The sequence below is a fragment of the Haliotis cracherodii genome, unplaced genomic scaffold, assembly GCF_022045235.1.
Source record: "Haliotis cracherodii isolate W230 unplaced genomic scaffold, xgHalCrac1.p SCAF_1, whole genome shotgun sequence".
NCBI lineage: Eukaryota > Metazoa > Mollusca > Gastropoda > Lepetellida > Haliotidae > Haliotis > Haliotis cracherodii.
In genome coordinates, this window is record NW_027266264.1 from 34,102,164 (window position 1) to 34,123,753 (window position 21,590).

Genomic DNA, 21,590 nt, shown 5'->3' on the forward strand with positions numbered 1-21,590 from the left:
TACACCGTACTCTCTACCCCTCTGTTTGTCGCCATTGCTCAGCGAGTAAAGTGATTCACTGCGCGCAGCATAAGCAAGAACCATGGCAGACTTCTCATCCGTGTCAATCTGGATTAAAGTGTGTATGATATTAATCCCTCTTGGCGGATTATGTCACCTCATAGGGTTTGCATCCCCTTACTGGATTAGTGCCCTCACAACCCATATCGGAATTTGGAAATCTTGTTCTGGATCAATCTGTATTGATTGGCTTGATACGAGGGCTGTTGCCGGTGAGTATGACTTTTTGTCAAAACAATATATAATTAATTTGGTAGGCCATTTACATGTATTAATATTTTTAATTATTGCAGACCAAACCCGTTTTGAGACAGAGTAATTTTCAGTCACATCCTCAAGACACATTTTTTCTTTGAAATATGAGGTGCCGATTTTTTAAAAATCACATTTTAGGTCATTCAAGCTTATCCAGAAAACATGTCTTTGTGGTAAAAAACTGAGATTTGTAGTTAAATCTGAGATCAAATGATTTTTTCGAGTATTTTGCGAAACAAAATATCTAAACTTAATAAATCCCATATAGAAATATGTTCCACAATATGCTACTAACGCAAGTTTGAAATTGAGTTGCCATGTCGAATATAGTATATAGTATATAGTATATAGAATATAGTACATAGTACATAGTATACATGTAACGTGTGTAATACATTATACATGTTAGACTGAGACAGACTCGTAACAAGTATATGGTCCCAGATATTATCGCTAATAATTATAGAGTGGGAAGATCAACATTATTTTTACTGGTCTTCGGGCTTTGAACACCTTACACATTCATTATCTCTCTGGAATTTATATTCAGTACCAAGGCGATATCCGCACTTATACACTGAAAGTCTTTCCCCACAAATAGATGAGATTTAGTGAAAAGAATGTAAGTAAAATATGTGGATAGTGAATGGAGGTAACAGGCACCTGCCTACGCAATGGCCTTGAGGCTGATGGCAGTAATCAACATCACCTTGTCCCGGCTGCAGCTTCAACTGACCGCGACCCCCCTGGCCTGGCTGGCCACACCGGCAAGCTGCAAGCCAGGGAGATTGGAGTCAGGCATCATTAAAACTGTTTGATGTGTTGACTTACAAACTCCGACGCCCTCTTAAGACGTTGTGTTCGGTCGAGCGGTTTTTTATTTTCAGAAACGTAAGTTCAGGCGAAGTTAAGACACTTTGTAACGTTGATATGTTTGACTGATTCCGCACTGGTACAAAACAGATACCTGGTGAGTGAGTGAGTGAGTGAGTGAGTGAGTGAGTGAGTATTGTTTTAAACCGCTTTTATCAAAACCTAGCAATATCACAAGGTACACCAGAAAATGAGCTTCACACATTTTACCCATTTGGGGGATCAAACCCGGGCGTCTGGCGTTACCAACGAACGCTTAAAACAACAGGCTACCCCAACTTCCCTAAATAAATCATTTACTTTGATATATAATATTGTATAGCGACAACTTCAAGTGAATATATGTTTGAATGACATTTTAATGTGATTCCACCTTACGACAACTGACCACAGGACGTTAAAAGATGATACTTGTTGTTACCCTGCCTGGCGCTCGGAAGTAAGGGGCTAAAACAAGGACTGGTCGGCTTGGAGTCAGTATGCTGTGTCGGAGTGGGGTATTCATGTTAAACTGCGGCATGGTATCTCAGTGGGCTAGCACTATAATATTGGTATTAGTCCGGACTAATACAAGCACACACACACACACACACACACACACACACACACGCACACACACACACACACACGCACGCGCGCACGCACGCACGTACGTACGTACACGTAACTATATACGTGCAAAAATCTTTGACGCGACGTTTGACCCAATTTTACCTCACTTTATCCACACGTTTGCGTGTGAGCCATTTTACGATAAATTGGAGATTACCAACTAATATTTTCGAGTTAGCCTTGTTTTTGTATTCTTATATTGGTAATGACATGCATTTGCGGTTGCGGAAGCTTGTCCCGCTTTCAGTGCTAGGTCTCTCAGGATATATTTCCTGGCACACGTATTACGCAACCATATGTGTTGTACAGTCATCATTCGTCATTCCATGACAATAATTCACGTGACTATATATAACCAGAGACCATATAATATGGTCTCTGATATAACGCAACTCATTATGAATCACCCATTTCTCAGAGCGAGATGGCAGTTCAACTGTTGCGAACGCGTTGCACATCAAACACACCTGTTTACCGACTCGACACGTGTATTTGGTCAAGGCAGCACTGCTAGCATTGCAGTTGATTCCAAGATGGCTGACTAGCCTTTGACGACCTTTGTGACCCCTGATCTCTCACCTCATTTTACTCAAGGACAATATCATTCAACCGGTGAAAACAGTTTTGTTTATTTTCTCTTGTAACAAAGGGCATCTGGGCTCACGTATATGGAAGCCATCTGTAGGTTCTTGCACAACACTTTATAGCCTGTAGGCCTGGAGGCAATACCACCATGCCGGGAAATATATGGCGGCACTGTGGTTGTGGTCGTAACCAATAATATTCTTACGGCTATGTTGATCGATCGATTGATGGATTGGCACATTGCCTGTTTCGGTATGTGTACACCACGTTCCTCCATCACTCGTGAATACACACGACCGCTTTGCTATTTTTAACCAACGAATCAAGCTACGGGCTGTTTCCACAGAGAGGGAAGCCAGCGGATACTCAGACCAATAAGCGTTCAGTTTACATCGCGCTCACGGCGATATGCCTTTGACATGCAACATGTGCCACAGCCTTGTGAAATTCGTCGTCTCTCGTCCCTTTCCGTAAAGGCTTGTCCCGGAAATGCACGAGTTGGTCACGATCGAATGAGCTTGTATGGTATATCTGTTCTTCAGTATGAGGCAATGCAGGTTCGCACAAAGTTCATGCACGGAGTAGGGCTCATTTTACTTCCGCCAGTTACAGAGCGGCGTTGTGTCTGCCGACTGAAAAGTCTCACCAGTACACCGCATATCGGTCGTGTGTAAAGATATTCTTGGGGGATGGAGGATCGTCATGTACAGTTGACGATGCCCGTCGTTCGTGGTATTATTGCAAAATATGTCGCACTCATCTTTGAGGGGGGGGGGGGGGGGCGCGGGTCGGGTGGCCCAGTCGTCTAAGGCGCCGCGATTCGCTCTGCAGCGTTGCGTCCCCTGGGCACACAAGAAACCTATGATTGTTGTGGGTTCGAATCCTGGTTCGCCCCGATGATGTTTCTAGGTTTGTCAGCACCATAGCCGTGATCTTGGGTTTCACCGAAGTAGTAAACGTCTGAGCCCTTCATCACTTTGGGCTTTCCTCCCACATTAAGCTGACACGCCGTGATATAACCGGGATAATGTTACAAGCTACGTTAAAACCCAACTCACTCACTCACTCATCTTTAGGTTTAGGTTTAGGTTGATCAGCATTTCTGTTAAATCTGCTTGGTTTGCGAGGAAAGTCGTAGTGATGTAAGTCCTAGATGTTTACAACTTTGGTGAAACTCGTGAGCAGGTGTTTGGTGCTGACACAAATAAATAAATAAATACATTCGAACCGGGATTCAAACCCACGATCATAGTTATCTAGCAAGTCTGCAGAGCGAATTGCGACGCCTTCGACAGCTGTGCCAGTCCAGAGTTCAACGAACATATGAGTGAGTGAGTGAGTAAGGTTTGACGCCGCTTTTAGCAATATTCCAGCAATATCACAGCGGGGGATACCAGAAATGGGCTTCACACATTGTACCCATCGAACCCAGATCTTCGGCGTGACGAGCGAACGCTTTAATCAATAGGCTACCCGACCGCCCCAGAGGTACTATGAACAGGTCCCAATCAATAATATAGTTTGAAATGACGGGTGGTTTATAACGTGTGATGTGAAGTGGTTGTGCGTCAGCAACGCATGCAATCAATAGTTGCTCATGCTGTCAACCATTGGTTTGCATAACTCAGATTCGACCATTTACAGACATTCGTTATATGCTTGAATGTTGATGGCTGTGGCGTTAAGCAATATTCACTTTTCGTTTTATGAATGTTTGTTTGACTACATGTAGATTCTAACTACTCACTTTCATGATTTCCGTTAATAGCCGTGTTTCGCATCTTATTATCTTGAAGCTGTTCGCGCATGTGCTTGTCGTGTCGTGCAACGCACTGATAGCAGAAACTTAATGTGTATGAGTTCAACGCTGTACCTGTAGGGCAGCAGATAATCTGAAGTTGGGGTGTGGTCCTCTCACCATATCTGTGACGTGATAATGTGTCTCCACAAGGACAAGCTTTGAGAACCCTCTACATTATATTTCGCTTTACCAAATCTCAACTAAAATTCCACATGGGCAACAGACGGTCAACACAACAGGAAATATATAAAAGTGGAGAAAAGGGGACAGAAACGCACGCACGCCCGCACGCCCGCACGCACGCACGCACACAAACACACATACAGTCAAGTCCCGTATATCGCTAAACCCGTGAAAGGAGACAAACGTGATCGGGAGGTCAGGCTCTGTGACTTGGTGGATGCATGTCTTCGTATCGCTTTAACCACTAGGCTACCCGACCGCCCCACCATTTTAAGAATATGTGAGTTGAATGAACTCTGTATGATATTTTCACCATTTCAATGTGTAGCACATGTATCAGCATTACAACATAGGGAGGAAACTAAGAGTACCATGAGTTTGAGCTGATGACAAAGAAGAAATTAACAAATTAGGCAGTACAACGCCCACTGAAGTCGGCTCACATTCCTTGTAAGTGTCATGGTGATGCAACCATTCACTCAATCAAATTTTTAACGGGCCCGGTTCTTCTGATTTGAATTAAAGCGACAAAACCATTTCCATAATCAGAAGAAATCTCCAAATGTTATGCACGTGAAACGTAATGTCGAGACGTGAGAGTCTAAACATAGATTACCGAACAACATGACATGAATGAGAAGTCAGATTTGACAAGAGCATATGCATAATGGTAGCACAGTAATGACATTACTCACACTATGATTGCCTAGGGGTTGCGAGGTTTATCGACTAACGAATCCGGGTCCATGGTACAATTCCAACTAAACCATATGCATGTGTTTACGAATCACTATCAAATACTGATGATACCAGGTGTTCGGGAAAATGTGAGCGTATCCTGCCCCACCAGTGGCACCTGTCACAAACACATGCAAAGGCAAGTCAACTTTTACCTAAAAACACACGGGAACGTATGGTAAGTCAAAATAGGGAATTGCAAAGGACATAATGTTTGTCTGTGATGCATGAAAATTCAAAATGGCATCCACATTTCCGCAAATGTGTCCATAAACTGTTAGCAAGGATTCCCAACAGTGTGATCCGACACGCTTCTTGAATAAGACTGAAACAAAGAACGAGATGATACAGCAATCACCGACAAGGGATGATGTGGTATCAGGTCTCTGTTTACAGATGCTGAGGTAGAATCTGAACGTACCCTGGGTCTGTTCATGATTTACTTGGGGCGGTCGAGTAGCCTAGTGTTTAAAGCGTTCGCTCGTCACGCCGAAGACCCGGGTTGGATTCCCGACATGGGTACAATGTGTGAAGCCCATTTCTGGTGTCTTCCGCCGCGATATTGCTTGAATATTGCTAAAAGCGGCTTAAAACCATACTCACTCACTCATGATTTACTTACAAGGAACACTGGGAGATCTATATATGTATGTGTAGCCAGATTATTCAATACTTTAGGTCAAAACTGATTACACCCCGAAATGTTGCCTGTGTATACTAGTTTACGTATAGTGACGCCTCCTTCGGATCCACACGGCTTATTCCGTTACAGCCATGTAATGCCACTCCCTTCACTATAGATGATCTTATTGGACAAAGGAGTAGTAATAATGCATGATTTAACTGTAAACCGCATACTGACCGATCACAACGATCGATTTTGAGATATAACCCCTATTCGTGGTCTTATTGTAGAAATTAGGTTTACAATTTTACATTGCGCAACATTTATTAAAGGCCTACACGCTAGATTATCACTTTACTCTCTGTAATTTGACTGTCACGTGGAATTGTGAAACTAATCTATTTTCAAAATGGATGCCTCCCAGGTGAACTAGGAGGTCGGGGTTAGCCGAGTGAGTGACGGCTATGTACGGTATGTCAAAAAGACAGGTGCTCTATCACATTGGCTTGACATGGGCACCTGTCTTAAGGAAGTATTAGTTTCTGTCTTTGTGAAAGCCCGTTGGAGAAATATGCTCAAGCGTGTATCAACATTCTCAGGTGTGCCCAATGATTATGATAACTGTAGGCATGACCTCGTTTGACCTCGACCTTTTCGTCAACATACGAATTTTAAGAGTCAGCATGTGGCACAGTAATGAATGAACATAATATTTTATATGACATGAGACAACATTAATTTTGGGTATGGCACGCTGATTATTTTATTTACCGTAAACTCAGCTTCAACAATAGGCTACGGATGACGTCATTCAATGTATGGTTTGGTGGATATAGTGTATGCCGCGTTATACCAAAACACGTTAGAAGATTGCACTTGTTGTTTCCCTGCCTGGCGCTTGGCATTAAAGGGACAAAAAAGGGCTGGTCGGAGTCAGTATCCTGTGTCTGAGTGGGGCAACAACGGCATGGATCTCAGTGGGCGGTTTAGTACAAGGAGCTACCCACACGCACGCACACATGCACATCATATACATAGATACATACAAACCTACTTACTGCACCCACACCCACAGCTATATATATACTCAAACGTATAATTGTGCTCGTATTCGTATGGTTGTATCCTTCCCGAACCTTCTGTTATGGCGAAGATTCTCTTCAACGCCGAGACCATGAGGTCGAACATATCGGAAATATCTCACATCAGAAGTTAGCCCGGGCGGGAAAGACGAGGATGGCCGAGTGAATTCCGTGAGACTCCGGCAACTGCCTTCAGGAGTGAAATAGTATCTTAATGTCACATATTAATAAACAACACATACCGAGCGAGGCTAGGCAAAAATGTGGTCAACAAGACTGACATTTCCGCAGTCGTGACGACGATGTTCCACTATCGGGCATCATTTATGAGGTATTTTCAGACCCACTGACTACATGGAGTGTAGACTAGAGCTTTGTGAGGCTACACAAAATACCAGTTGATGGCTACACAAAATACAAGTTGATGGCTACACAAATATCAGTTGATGGCTACACAAAATACAAGTTGATGGCTACACAAAATACAAGTTGATGGCTACACAAAATATCAGTTGATGGCTACACAAAATACCAGTTGATGGCTACACAAATATCAGTTGATGGCTACACAAAATACCAGTTGATGGCTACACAAATATCAGTTGATGGCTACACAAAATACAAGTTGATGGCTACACAAAATATCAGTTGATGGCTACACAAAATACCAGTTGATGGCTACACAAATATCAGTTGATGGCTACACAAAATACCAGTTGATGGCTACACAAATATCAGTTGATGGCTACACAAAATACAAGTTGATGGCTACACAAAATACAAGTTGATGGCTACACAAATATCAGTTGATGGCTACACAAAATACAAGTTGATGGCTACACAAATATCAGTTGATGCCTACACAAAATACCAGTTAATGGCTACACAAAATACCAGTTGACGGTTACACAAAATACAAGTTGATGGCTACACAAAATACAAGTTGATGGCTACACAAAATATCAGTTGATGGCTACACAAAATACCAGTTGATGGCTACACAAAATACCAGTTGATGGCTTCATAAAATATCAGTTGAACACACCCCTAAGAGGACTTTCATGACTGACTATTACTGGGTACCGTGAAAGTAGATTAATATTTAATCAGGGCCGTAGTTAACTATAAACGCAAAACAAATTGATTGAATAGCCAATTAAATGTCATGCAGTCATTGTCATTCTGTGTCTATATTTATCGATGAAACTTATATTTTTCTTAATTTTCGCAATATGTGTGTTTTCTAGGCATATCCAGTCTTTAAAACTTGCTTACTTCAGATGTTATGCTGATTACTTTAACTTTTACACAGTCAACGGAATTTATGGCAATATTTATCGCAACAAACCACAAAAACCATTCCCCATCTGTCAAACGCACTGGTACGCGCACCTGTCAAACAGTTCGGAACACATGTCTTTCTGGTTGGACCTGTTCAAATGGTTAAATGATCGTTTGACTTATATCCTGAAATTCATCAGTCAAGATGTGAAGTAGACTAACATCTAGTCTATGAAATGAACATATCGTACAGGAAAAACAAACAGTTGTAAAATTAGCTTAATAAAGATTTAATAAAAATGAGCCCATAGACGAAATCTAGACTTGCCAAACATTATAGACTTGCATGGGCTATTTTTTTATATATTTGTATGAGGGACAGACTGATACTGAAGAAATCTAGATTTGCCAAACATTATAGACTTGCATGGGCTGTATTTGATATATTTGTATCAGGGACAGACTGATACTGAAGAAATCTAGATAGAAGAATGGTTTATCTGCGTAGGAGAATGGTTTATCTGCGTAGGAGAATGGTTTATCTGTGTAGAAGAATGGTTTACCTGTATAGAACAATGGTTAATCTGTGTATAAGAATGGTTTTTCTCTGTAAAAGAAAGGTTTAGCTGTGTAAAAGAATGTTTTTTCTGTGTAAAAGAATGGTTTAGCTGTGTAAAAGAATGGTTTGTCTGAGTTGAAGAATGATTTATCTGCGTAGAAGAATTGGTTTATCTGGACAGAAGAATTGTTTATCTGTATGGAAGAAATGTTTATCTAGTGTCTGGAACAGTAGTCATTACAACAGGCGCATTACAACTAAATTCATACTACCTCAAATTTGTCAGTTGCAAATAACATAAGCTCGACGCTGGGGACTGTAAGCAACGCAGGCGGGGACCAGAAACATAATACTGTGGGTGTTTTCATGTAGCCCCATGAACAGGTCATCATGTCTGTCGTCACCACTCCCCGCTTTCCGTGACCAGTCGTGGAATGAAGAATAGTTATTAATGTCTTCATTATGTCGTCTGTCATATTGACCCTCGACAGTATGGTTGTAAAAAAAGCCCAACTGTAAACGGCAATTGAAGTATATAATTAATAGGATATTTATGTGTCTGGTGCAATATGATAGATCTCTCATCTCGTGACGAGGAAAAGGAAAATATCTCCTCCTCCAGAGAGACAGAGATAGAGAGATCCTCTTTCCTCATAGTGACGTCATCCTGTTGTCCCTGTTGTCCCTAAGAGTGGAAAGCCATCTGGTATGACTGTATCAGTTGTTATTAGCCATGCTCAAATGCGTCCCTTTCACTTCGCTCGTGGTTACACACTTTTAACCCAAACCTCAGAGTCAAGATCAACACGTTTTATTGTACTAAAGGCATCTGACCCTTATATAAAACAAGTGAGTGAGTATGGTTTTACGCCGCTTTTAGCAATATTCCAGCAATATCACGGCGGGGGACACCAGAAATGGGCTTCACACATTGTACCCATGTCGCAATCGAACCCGGGTCTTTGGCGTGACGAGCGAACGCTTTAACCACTAGGCTACCCGACCGCCCCTACAAAACAAGAATACAAGGAGATACTATCAGTGAGTACAACACAGCACAAACATATGATACACACAAAACACATGTGCTGTTGATGTGACCAAGTGGTTGTACACAAATATTCTACGAAGTGGAATCACGATACAAAAAGCATTCTTTCGCCGGCAAAGTGCATATCAAGAGCTGACTAAAGAATCGTTTTTCCATCCTTAGATTTACATGAATATAAATTTGGTAAACGCAAGTATTTCTGTGGGATATATGCTTCCCTTAAATCAGGATAACAGTGCAAGCAGTATATGACATTCATCCTCTATACAAGTTGGACAGAAAGGACACAATCTCATTGGCTTTAACTAGAAGTGTTTTTACTATAACTTAATTTTATCAAATACAAACTTGATTATAAAAGTGTGCATCTCCATCTGCCTTATTTGTCAGAGAAAATTACCTAACCTCGACGCTGGTAATTGAAAGAAACGCGGGCGGGGGACCAGAAACATAATACTTTGGGTGTTTTCATATAGCCCCATGAACAGGACATCATGTCTTTCGTCACCACTCCCCGCTTTCTTTGACCATGGAATGAAGAATGGTCATTAATGTCGCCATTACTTCTATCTGACCTTGTGAACTCTCCATCAGAAGAGAGGAATGTATTATTTTTACATGATTATATTTCATGCTCGTGTACAGTCTGCATTGTCCCTCGGCATTGCCAAAACCCACCTTATGTAGTACACATATTGCACATGTAGTACATGTATTCAGGTCTGAAAAGACTCACTGTTCTTTTTTCTTCTAGGCTGGCTACGCGCGACTCAGTTTTTTGAGACAGTCGGGTTGATCGCCATTGCAGTAGCAGCAGTCATCTTGTTTCTCTCCCTCATCGTGCAGTCGCTCAGGAACAAGAAGATCGTCACTATCATTAATGCACTGGCCTGCTTCGTTGCCTGTAAGTCTTCTTGTTTGACAGATTCATTCCAAAGATAATTAAGTTTTCAAAATAAGAGCATTGGCTTTATAAAATATTCAGTAGCGCACAAACATAGATATTCGAAGGTGTTTTGTTTGTAAAGTTTACTGCCAAGTTTAGGTCAAAACCACACTGTGATACCCGTATCTAATACGCCACCATCGAATAACCATTTCTTGTTTGTTTACTCGTTACCCACCACCAAACATGCGGGTAGACTTACTTTTGCCCGGCAGTGTAGCCTAACCGTTACGCTGATCTTAATCTTACATTTGAGATGGGTACAGGTGGTTGGAGGAGCTAGGGGTTCGACTTATGTAGAGTTCCGCCCCTCAGTTCGCACACCTTCGGATCATGAAACACATTTGCCCGATAATGCTATTTGGTCTGTCAGCGCCATACGCCACTTCATCGGGTTTAGTGAGGTGGTAATACGTCGTGATATAAGGGAATCTGTCAAGGCGTCGTTAAAACCAACTCGCTCTCCCATAGGTATGTCCTCGTGAATAATCCTGGTTAGAATTGGTCTCCAGCAACCTCAGCTTGTCGTAAGAGGCGTCTAACGGTATCGTGGTGGGGTGGTGTGTGTGTGTGTGTGTGTGTGTGTGTGTGTGTGTGTGTGTGTGTGTGTGTGAGGTACGTTGACTTCGGTTGATTTATGAGTGCAAGTCTTCGAATCCCAGTTGCGAAGATTAATACTCATGCTGTCAATCACTTGATCGTCTGGTTCAGACTTTGAATTATTCCGTTTATTTACAGATATGGCAGGAATAGTGATGTGTGCGTCGTTAAACAACAAACAAACAAACAAACAAACAAACACTTATCTTTGTCCTATGTTCTGTCTATTCCAGTTGGAACCATTATTGTCGGCGCCATCATCTTCGCCTCCCGGAGCAACAGCAGCTACCTGAGCTGGGCGTTCGCGCTGTGCATTGTGGGGGCAATACTGGAGGGTGTGGCAGGCGCACTAATTCTTGTGGGGACATTCGCGACCAGAAGTTAATGTCTTTTCTCAAATTCAACATCCGGCGCTTCTGGTGTAACCTGTTTATCGTTACCTCGAACTCTATCAGTGCCTTCTTCTCATCCTTTGAACAACTTCCGGTAACCCCAAGTAAATATCCCCCTTTATCGAAGTATCCGGATGTTTGGTGAAGTGAAAACATCAAGAAATTTGCTTATGATTGTGATCTGTTTTGCTCATCCTTTCTGTAGTCACGTGATCAGAGTGGCTCGGAGTCTTGAAATTGTTAATGTAGCCATTATTGACATCTTACATAACATGAAAACAACTGCGGTTTACAAAATGACTGAAATTCCACGACAGTAACCGAGAGCCGCAATGGGGTCTGACCGTCAAGACATGATTCTACATGATTCAACATATCTTAACTCTCGAACCCCATCGCTTCTCTCGGCCAAGTATAATGTAGATATGTTTGTGACTGTATGATTTAACAGGCAGGATTGTTTTAAAAGAAATACCTTCGTAATTGTCATTCTCATTCACCTAAAAATCGGAAAGCCCTTATGCACTAACGTCAGGTAGTTTTCACAGAGGCCGTGGTGTTCTAGTCCATTTGAGGCCTAAACACTGTAATGACGGTATTTAATCAATAAATACATACTTTTTTGTAATTAGGGTAATATATTATTGCTTCCTTGAACTCGAGTTTGTAGGCAGGCAAAGTTTTGTTTGCGAGCACTGTGGAATACAAAGCTCATTGTCAGCAATACAACTTGTTTAGATAGTACAACCGGTACCTACAGAACGTCAGCCAATACGTGTCCAGTGGTATCACAGGGTTTCAATGTTTTCATGTCCACCGTCTCATCCCGCCGCATGCGGCTGGGGTGTATACGCGCCGGTTATATATAATCGCCTAAACATATGCCGCTTCCTGCAGAGACACATAACCAGTGAGTATATTACATAGACGGGCAAACTCAGGGGAAACATTAGGGCAGGGGAACTAGATAATCTACGGCGAGTACAAGTCGTGGAGGAAGTTAGGGTGTCTCGCTGTGCTTGAATGGCATGTTGGTCTATTAGTCTTGTAAGAGTTAGTTCCCCCTAGTTGATATCCCCAGACTCGTTCGTCTTCCTCCGTGCAGAGACCATATATCGGTATATGGACTCTGTTAATGATAATCTACTGCTGAGGACTGTCCCTCGATATAAGGTCTCTGCCCCGTGTTATAAACACGACTTCTAGCGATCGCTGGTCATCTGTCATCTGTTCATTCCGCATTGATGTTCGAGAGAAAAATCTCTATCAAGATAAGGTAGTGGTAAACACATGTCTGAAACGTCCACCACTGTCACACTTCAAACCAGCTGAACGTTGCTAGTATTGTAACTTATGTAATATTGTATACTTCCTTGGCATCTTACAAGCATGTTTTGCATAACAATAGTTTAGCATTTTGTGTGTGTGTGTGTATATGTATATGTATCTACATTTTTACCTGTCCGAATGTAATTTTTGTCTTCTGCGCTGTGCCTGTCCCGCAGATAAAAAACCTGTTACTTGAAATGCTATCTTTTCAGGAATGTTTTCGAGGTATTAAGAAGTGCTGTCATATGTACCAAATAATCTATATTTAAAAACAGTATTTTGTTAAAATAATTTTGTCAGTTTTCTGTAAAAAACAAGCGTGTATTCAGTGGTTCAACTTTTACACGCACCCTTTTCTCGATTTTCACAACTCCAATGGTGTAGCATTTGTATCTTTTTATGAATAAATTAATATATGTAACCAATGCAAGGATTTCGTGGCATTATCGCGCTATGGTATATTTTGAGGGCTGACTGGATGGGAAACTCAAAGAAAAACAAGGTGGGACTACCAGCCAGGGAGACAGTCCAAAGGCCCTCTACATAGACACCATGATATGATATATTACCACCAGTTTGTAAACATTTACACTCCTACAAATAGAAACGCAAATACGATATTAATGTATACTCAGTCTGACATGCAGACATTAACACATACTATGTGAAGCATGAATATAGTAATTTGGTACCACATTAACATTTTTGGAATCATCACAACAGAGCAGCTACCAAATGCTTAACACAAACCTACCAATACAGAAGAGTAGGGTACCACACGAGAACCATGGTACCGATGCACGTGCCTTTGTGACCTATACACGCAGTTCAATTCCACTGCAGACCGTCCGAGAACCGGCCGACCAAGAGTTACCGCCCCTGCACAGGATCGCTACATTCGACTGTTCCACCTACGTCATCGTAATGCCACAGCTACGGAGACTGCACGACGCATCCCTGGTTTGAGGAGGGTATAGGACCAGACTGTCTTCGCGAGGCTGGAATCCGACCCAGAAGACCAGTTATCGTCCCTGATTGGCAACGGATTCATTGACAGCGACGCTTGCGTTGGTACCATAGCTTACAGCCTTGGAATTTGAGAAACTGGAGACGAGTGTTGTTTAGCGATGAATCTTCACCGGCGAGATGGAAGACAACGTGTTTATCGTCATCGAAATGACCGTTTTGTCCTACATTGTGTAGTGTCTTGGTGTTGGGGGCCATATCTTACACCAGGAGATCTGACTTGTTTGTGGTTCAGGAAAATTTCACAGCAAATCGCTACATGAATAAAATTCTTCAACTTCACCTTCTTCCAATCATTCACCGGCAAAGGGAGCTGTTTCAACCGGACAACGCTCCACCGCACACAACTCGTGTAGACTAAATTTCTAATGCCAACATCAACGCCTTGCCCTAGCCGTCGAGATCTCCAGATCTCAACCCAATCGAACACCTCAGGGATAAACTCGATCGACGTGTACGTCAACGTCAGAACACGCCGCAGACACTCCCACAACTGGCCAACACGTTACAAGCAGAATGGCGCAGAATTCCGCGGGACAAAATTCCTGCATTTAATCTGTCAGTGCCGAAGAGATGCAGAACTGTGATTGCGGGGCGGCCACACGTGATACTGAGTTCAGCGCTACCTTGTGGCCTTTTATGACATGACAGTTTACAATGCCTTAAAGTTTGTACAACGACAACATGTGACTATCAGGCTCCAAAATGTCATATCTATATTATGATATTAAATTAAATATATTGACCTTATCAGGTACTATAAATGTACTAAAAATATACCTATGCGTTTCTTTTTTTGAAGAGTGTACATATACTTATAACGGACTTATTCACTCAAAAGTGGACAAAATATATCAAAGTTGTATTTTATCTCCATCACGTAGTTTGTACTTTAAACTGATGCTTGTATAAATTTAACTGAGCAAATCCTTTTAAACTGAGAAAAACTTTTTTAAGATGCATAAATTTAAAAAAAAGATAGCTTAAAATAGATTTTGAATTACACGTTAGATATACATTTTTAACAAAATGAGAATTTGTTATATGCCATTATTCCTTTTTCAACAGGAATAAGTGAGTGCTGCTTTAACACTGATATAAAATTTAATTACTATTGGTCGCCAAACGATTTCCACACAGTTATCTCTCTGTTTCTTTCGGAATGACACAGACTAGTCAAGAATGACTGTCGTGAGTAAATTGGGTTTAATGGCATTTATATAACTGTGTTTCAGCTCAATGTGGGAGAAAGTCCCGAAGTGATGCCGGTCTTGTACTTTTACTTCTTTGCTGAAATTCACAAACACAGGTTTTGGTGCCGACAAAGCAAGATACAGATTCATTGCGAATCTAGGATTCGAACACACTATCACTGGACGTCCAGGTGACGTAACTTTGCTCAGTGAATTGCCGCTCCTGTGATGACTGGTCCACCTGTGGCCCTTTTGGATAATGCATGTTCTCATTACATTTCATTTCCCTCAATCCGATAGAAATAAAATCTTCTACTCCTATACGAAAGGTAGTCGCGTGAACTTTCTTAGGAGCCATTCAGCGTCGAGGCATCGACATTTTCGGTATATATGTTATGATAAAAATAGTATCTAAGGCCACAATACATCAATTATTAGATCTTAATCGGTGTGATTAAAACCCGTGATGTGGGAGGCATGTTTTTTTTTACAAAAAACTCCATTTAATGTCGTGGGGGTATCTTCAATCCAAGTAAACACGAGTGGAGATAGTTTTGTGCAGAGTCAACTTATCTAAGATAACCAAATTGTTATATGTCGTGCCTATTGTCATTTCTACTCTGAGAGAAACACCACTGAATCTAAGTCATTGCGCAGGACCATTTTCAAATGCCCATATATATGTATTTGTTCATGTAAACGTCAAGGTCAGTAATGAAAATTTGAAGCGGGGGTAAAATGTTTCTTTTAAATACATGTATGAACTGCAAGAAGAAGTTTTATCAGTCGAGCTTGAGGAAGAAACAACTGACTATGCAAATTGAGCTCCTTGAGAAAATACTGCAACTCTGGCGAATGGCATAAAACTTAACGCGGGACGCAAAAAACACATGTACCCCTCGTGATAGTGCTAGAAAAAGAAAAAAGTGGCCAAAACACCACTATGATACACTTATCAAATATATCACAATTGAATAAACATTTTTTGTTTGTTTCATTTTATAATTTAGCCATCAAGGGTGTATACTTTCTTTATGAGGAAGTTTATGAGGAAGTCCAGCATTTCACACTATGTGTCCTCAATGCACTCCAGATGACATTTGCTTTAAATTTTGATATATTATCCTATTTGAGGTGAGGTGAGGTGAGGTGAGGTGAGGTGAGGTGAGGTGAGGTGAAATGGGGTTTAACGTCGCGTTCAAGATTATTGCACTTATATAGCGACGCGCATACACGTGTGTGTGTGTATATATAGTCATCATGATACACACTTGTCATATAGGACAGTCAGACTATGGATGCCAGCTGGCTGGGACAGAAAGGGTGTATTCCAATTCAGATTGTGCGTTCAACCAATTTACTCACTCACTTAGCCAACTCTGAAAAACATTCCACGAGGACTGTCTCATCCTAGACATACCTTTCAAAGAGACCATCAAGAAACATAGACAGAAGAAATGTTTATTTTAAGAAGACGATACCTTCGAGAGTGTATTCCAATTTATCAGTTGCAAGATATGGCAGACGATCCAGTTCAAGGCAGTTTGTATGAAAATGAAATGCAGAAAGTTGGTTTGTTGTTTAACGCCGCTCTCAGCAATATTCCAGCTTTATGACGGTGGACCAGACAATCCAGTGATTCATATCATGAGCATCGATCCACGCAATTGGGACCGATGACATGCATCAACCATGTCAGCGAGCCTGACCACCCGATTCCGTTACTCGCCTCTTACGACAAGCATAGTAGCGCGCGCGTGCGTGTGTGTGTATGTGTGTGTGTGTGTGTGTGTCTTTTTGTACCAGTCCGGACTATTGCCGATTTTATAGTGCTAACCCACTGAGATACCACGCCGCAGTTTAACATGAATAACCGACTCAGACACAGTATACTGACTCCGAGCCGACCAGTCCTTGTTTTAGTCTCTTATTGCCAACTACTATCTTTTGGAAAGACGCGGCCGGAGATGGAACCCCCGACCTTCTGTTCTCCGGGCGGACGCTCTACCACTACACCACGGAGGCGGTCTCGTCGCTAGGTCATCAGAAGCAGATTGTCAGGCTGATAGCATTAACAAAAGTGATAACGAAAGTGACAACGTGCCAGTGACGCGTGTGTCGTTATGTTTGAAAATAATTACGATCTTCAGCGACTTGTTCAAACTTTTTGTCCCGAGAATGATGGACCGTAAAGAAAATGAGATAAACTTGACTTATCTGCTACTGAATGTAACAAGGAAAATACTAGTAAATTCCTTCTGAGACCAGTAACAATGATAAGGGACGAGAGATGAAGGGACTGGAATCAATGTGAGATACAACGCTGGAGATCTCTCATACAGATATATTGGCTAAGACATTCTTGATCGATTGGCTATAGCTATGTATTTATGAAGGCTACTTTCGTAATGGACCTCTCTTCAAAACTATTGTGGATAAAGTGAGTTCAATGTATTTAGATACAGACCAAGGCATCCCTATTTAATATAATCAAGCTGTGCATGAAGTCGGTGGTGAAGGATATTTTATTTAATGTGGACTTGTCTAGTACTGAAGACTATGCAAGTGAATCAGCCAAGAGTATCATACTGACCAACACACAGACACTGAATAATTTTCTGTGTATTGTGATTTTACTTTATGGTACTGTCAGGATATCCCTCAGCCCTTGACAGGTATCATATATATGGTGGAGGGAAACAAAAAATATCATTGTAGTTATGCCTTCATTTATATTGACTGAGTGCCGTTTTTAATATACCTGGAGTGGCTTTCCTGGTATAACATTCAACTCACTGATATACAATCCACAACAACAGACATTAAGAAATGTTTTCAAATTGTGTTCACATCATATATTAAATAATATAAAGTATTCATATATATACACAACTCGAGCTACAAATGAAATGAGTTCCCATTCTAACTGAACTGCACAGTGTTCTCATTCATGAACGACACAAGGACATTAGCGAGGTAGGACAGTAGGGATCGTGTCGAATAGCTGAGCATATAGAGCTGCTGTCTCCACCCATAGCCTAAAGAGTCTGTGAAATAGGGTTTGAGTGTTCATTGTTTCCTTACATGGAGTTGTAGTGAAAATCGTACACTACTATTTTTGATACGTCAAGAATAGAGACCCCTGCTAGAGAGTGGCTTTCTTTAGGTGAACAGCAGACTTCAAAGGTTTGCTTAGCATAGAGCTTTTAACGAAATTAACCAGTTCCGCATTCACATACTTCCGTACATTCATCATGGAACACAGAGTTGAGGATGAAGAATGCATTTTCTGTTTTTTTTTTGGCTTCTTGACGTTTCTCAGTGTTAAATTGGCCATGCATTTTGGTCGGTTTCAATTCTTGACTTAAATAAAATTGCACGTTTCCTTAGTGAAGGATATACTTGTGCTTATCATACAAATTTGGAACTCGTTTATTTACCCGCTTGCCTTTGAGACACAATGGGCAGCGTCATCTCTAGAAAATTATCATAAAATTCCTCCTCTGTCGGGAGAAGGGGCAAGATAAGTTTTGATTCCACGTCCGTGAAATCTCAAAAGTAAATCTTGATCCAGCTTATTTGAAAATTCCTTCTTAAGCTGTCTGAATTAAAAGCTACTCTTCTTTCAAATTGTTAACTAAAGTACAGTCGGAAATGCTAGAAAACTGCTTACTTACTTACTTACTTACTTTGGAGATTTAACGTGCGCTTTCCGACTGATGCGTATTTCGCACACGGGCCCGGCCAGGCCATTTAATGTGTTTCCGAAAGGGGCGAAAGTGGTGTGTGCAACCCAAGAGGGGGCTTTAGGGGTTGCTTATATAGAATTTGGGAATTTTGAGATTTGGAATAGATGCCGATGGGGTAAGGGAGGAGAACTAAGGGAGCTGGGTATGGTGGATTTTTGTGTGTTTATGTAATTTTGATTTGGTGGATTATAGTGTTTTTAGATGCGTTTTATTAGTTCCGTTTTGATTAAGAATACGCCTAAGGCCTTGAAGTTTTCTAGTTTATTTTGTGGGTTTAGTATTGCTTCTAGAGTGAGAGCCTGGTTTAGATTGAGGGTGGTTTGTAATGCGGTTCGATGTGTTAGGTAGTGTGTGCAGTAGATGAGTGCGTGTTCTGGGGTTTCTAGTTGTTTGCAGTGTGGGCAGTTACCTGTAGTATGTTTTTTTATTTTTTTTAGGTGGTTATTTAGGTTGGTGTGTCCTGTTTGGAGTTTAGTGATTACTCTGTCGATTTTTTTTGATGGATGGTGAATTTTTGGTTTGGTTAGTGGTTTGCTGAGTACTTTTTTGATTTGGCTATTTGAGTTTAGATATAGGTTATGCCATTTTTTGGTGATTTTTTGCTTATTTACACTTTTAATTTCTGATTTTGAGATGGGTAAGTTTAAGCTTATTTCTGGGATTTTGAGGGATAGTTTAGCTGCCTTATCGGCGTTTTCATTACCGTATATTCCTACGTGGGCGGGTATCCACAAGAAAGTTATTTGTTTGCCTGCGTTAGTTAGGTCGTTGGAGCTTTTAAGTATTAGATTTATTAATTTAGGTCGGTTTTTGGTATTTTTGTTTTTGAGGGCTTGCAGTCCACTTAGGGAGTCGGTAAGTATTAGGATTTTATTGTGGTTTTTGGATTCTTGACTATGGAGGGCTGAGGCCATGCCCATTAGTTCTGCCGTGAATATTGATTGGTTGTTTGGGAGTCGGAAGGATTGTGTAGTTTTAGTTGGTTGTGTGGTATGGACTCCGAAACCTGTGTGTTTGGAGGTCGGATCTGAAGATCCGTCCGTGTAAATGTGACACCAATTTGGCCAATTTTCGTGTATGTATGCTAGTGTGGTGGTTTTAGCTATGTTTGGGTCGGTTTGTTTATTTATTTGGCTAGCTAGTGTTGTGTCTATTTTGGGTATTTTAAGTTTAGGGGTGAAGATATTTGATTGTTTGCAGTTTTGTTTAAGATTTTTAATTTGGTGTTCATTTAGGTAGTTTGTTATTCTTTGAGATATTGGGGTAAGTAAGGGGTGTTTACGAGCTAGAGCTTGGTTTTTGGGGCTGATATTTTGGTTTATTAGGTTTTGGATGAGAGGGTTTGATTGGGATGCGGCCCAGAAATTTAAGCTTAGCTGTTCCCTGCGTAGACTTAGTGGCATTTCTCCTGTTAAGGCCTGGAGTGAAGTGTAGGAGGTGCCATGTTGGGTGCGTGTAATTAGCTTGAGAGCCTGATATTGTATTGAGTCAAGTTTTTTAGATAGAGAGTTGTTTAGGGTGTTGTATATGGCGCAGCCGTAGTCTAGTTTTGATCTAATTAGTGATATGTAGAGTGAGAGGAGGGTATCTTTGGAGGCTCCCCAGTTTGAGCCAGTGAGGCATCTTAGGGTGTTTAGGTCTTTACTGCATTTAGTTGTTAGGTTTAGAAAACTGCTTTTCTGGCTCCAATTAATAAAGAGTCATAGGACTATAAAAAGAGCATAGGTAATAACCTAACACCTTTCCCGAGGTGATGACCTCACACCGTCCCGTGCAATTTCACAAGTGCCAATGTCACCGAGTTTGGGGTGCTCTCAAAATATTGCTGTTATTGTACTTAATTGACATGTGCGTTGATGGGGTAGCAATTTAGGATAAGTACTGCATTATACTTGCTTGGGAACATGATGGAATAGTTAAGAGCTATGAAACGGGATGAGTTTTGGGAGGTTGCGATTTTGGAATCCAGAAGTATTTGTTGTTCTCTAGAGGATTTCTTGAGGTAGCATTTATCTCCGCTGATTAGGTATACACAAGACCAAATAGCGTCCATTCCAATTTGGAATGAACGTTGGAATGCTTTGGAAAGATCGCTCATTCCAAACTTCCCAAAGCTTGGAAAGATCGATCTTTCCAAAAAATCCAAAATTGGAATGGCAACATTTCCAAACATATTTCCAACACTGGAAATGTTTGGAATGACTTGGAATGGTTTGGAATTGTTTGGAAATATGGTTAGAAGGAACAAGTTAAAATATGTTTTATCAGTAATTTGAACAATAAAAAGACTATGAATTAGGGGCTTTAGGGGTTGCTTATATAGTAATTTTGAAATTTTGAGATTTGGAAAGAATGCCAAGAGTGGGTGGGTGACGAATTAAGGGAGCTGTGTGTGTTGGGTGGTTGTTAGATAAGGTAGTTTTGGTTTTATTATTTTATTTGGGGTTTAAATGCGACTAATTAGTCCTGTTTTAATTAGGTATAAACCTAAGGCTTTGAATTTTTCTAATTTATTTTATGGATTTAGGATTGATTCTAGTGTAAGTCCGGTTTTAAGATTTAGGGTGGTCTGTAGTGGTGTTCGGTGTGTTTGGTAGTGTGTGCAGTGAATGAGTATGTGTTCTGGTGTTTCTTGTTGTTTGCAATGTGG

General features: G+C 41.0%; 1 protein-coding gene across 1 annotated transcript; it reads left to right on the forward strand.

Annotated features, from left to right (window-relative positions):
• On the forward strand, window positions 1–13,397 carry LOC139463787 (uncharacterized). The gene is made up of 3 exons (XM_071245098.1): window positions 1–272; window positions 10,460–10,609; window positions 11,485–13,397. The coding sequence occupies exons 1-3, from the start codon at window positions 83–85 to the stop codon at window positions 11,634–11,636; spliced, it is 492 nt and encodes a 163-aa protein (XP_071101199.1). The 5' UTR covers window positions 1–82; the 3' UTR covers window positions 11,637–13,397.
• Window positions 13,398–21,590: the final 8,193 nt, after the last annotated feature.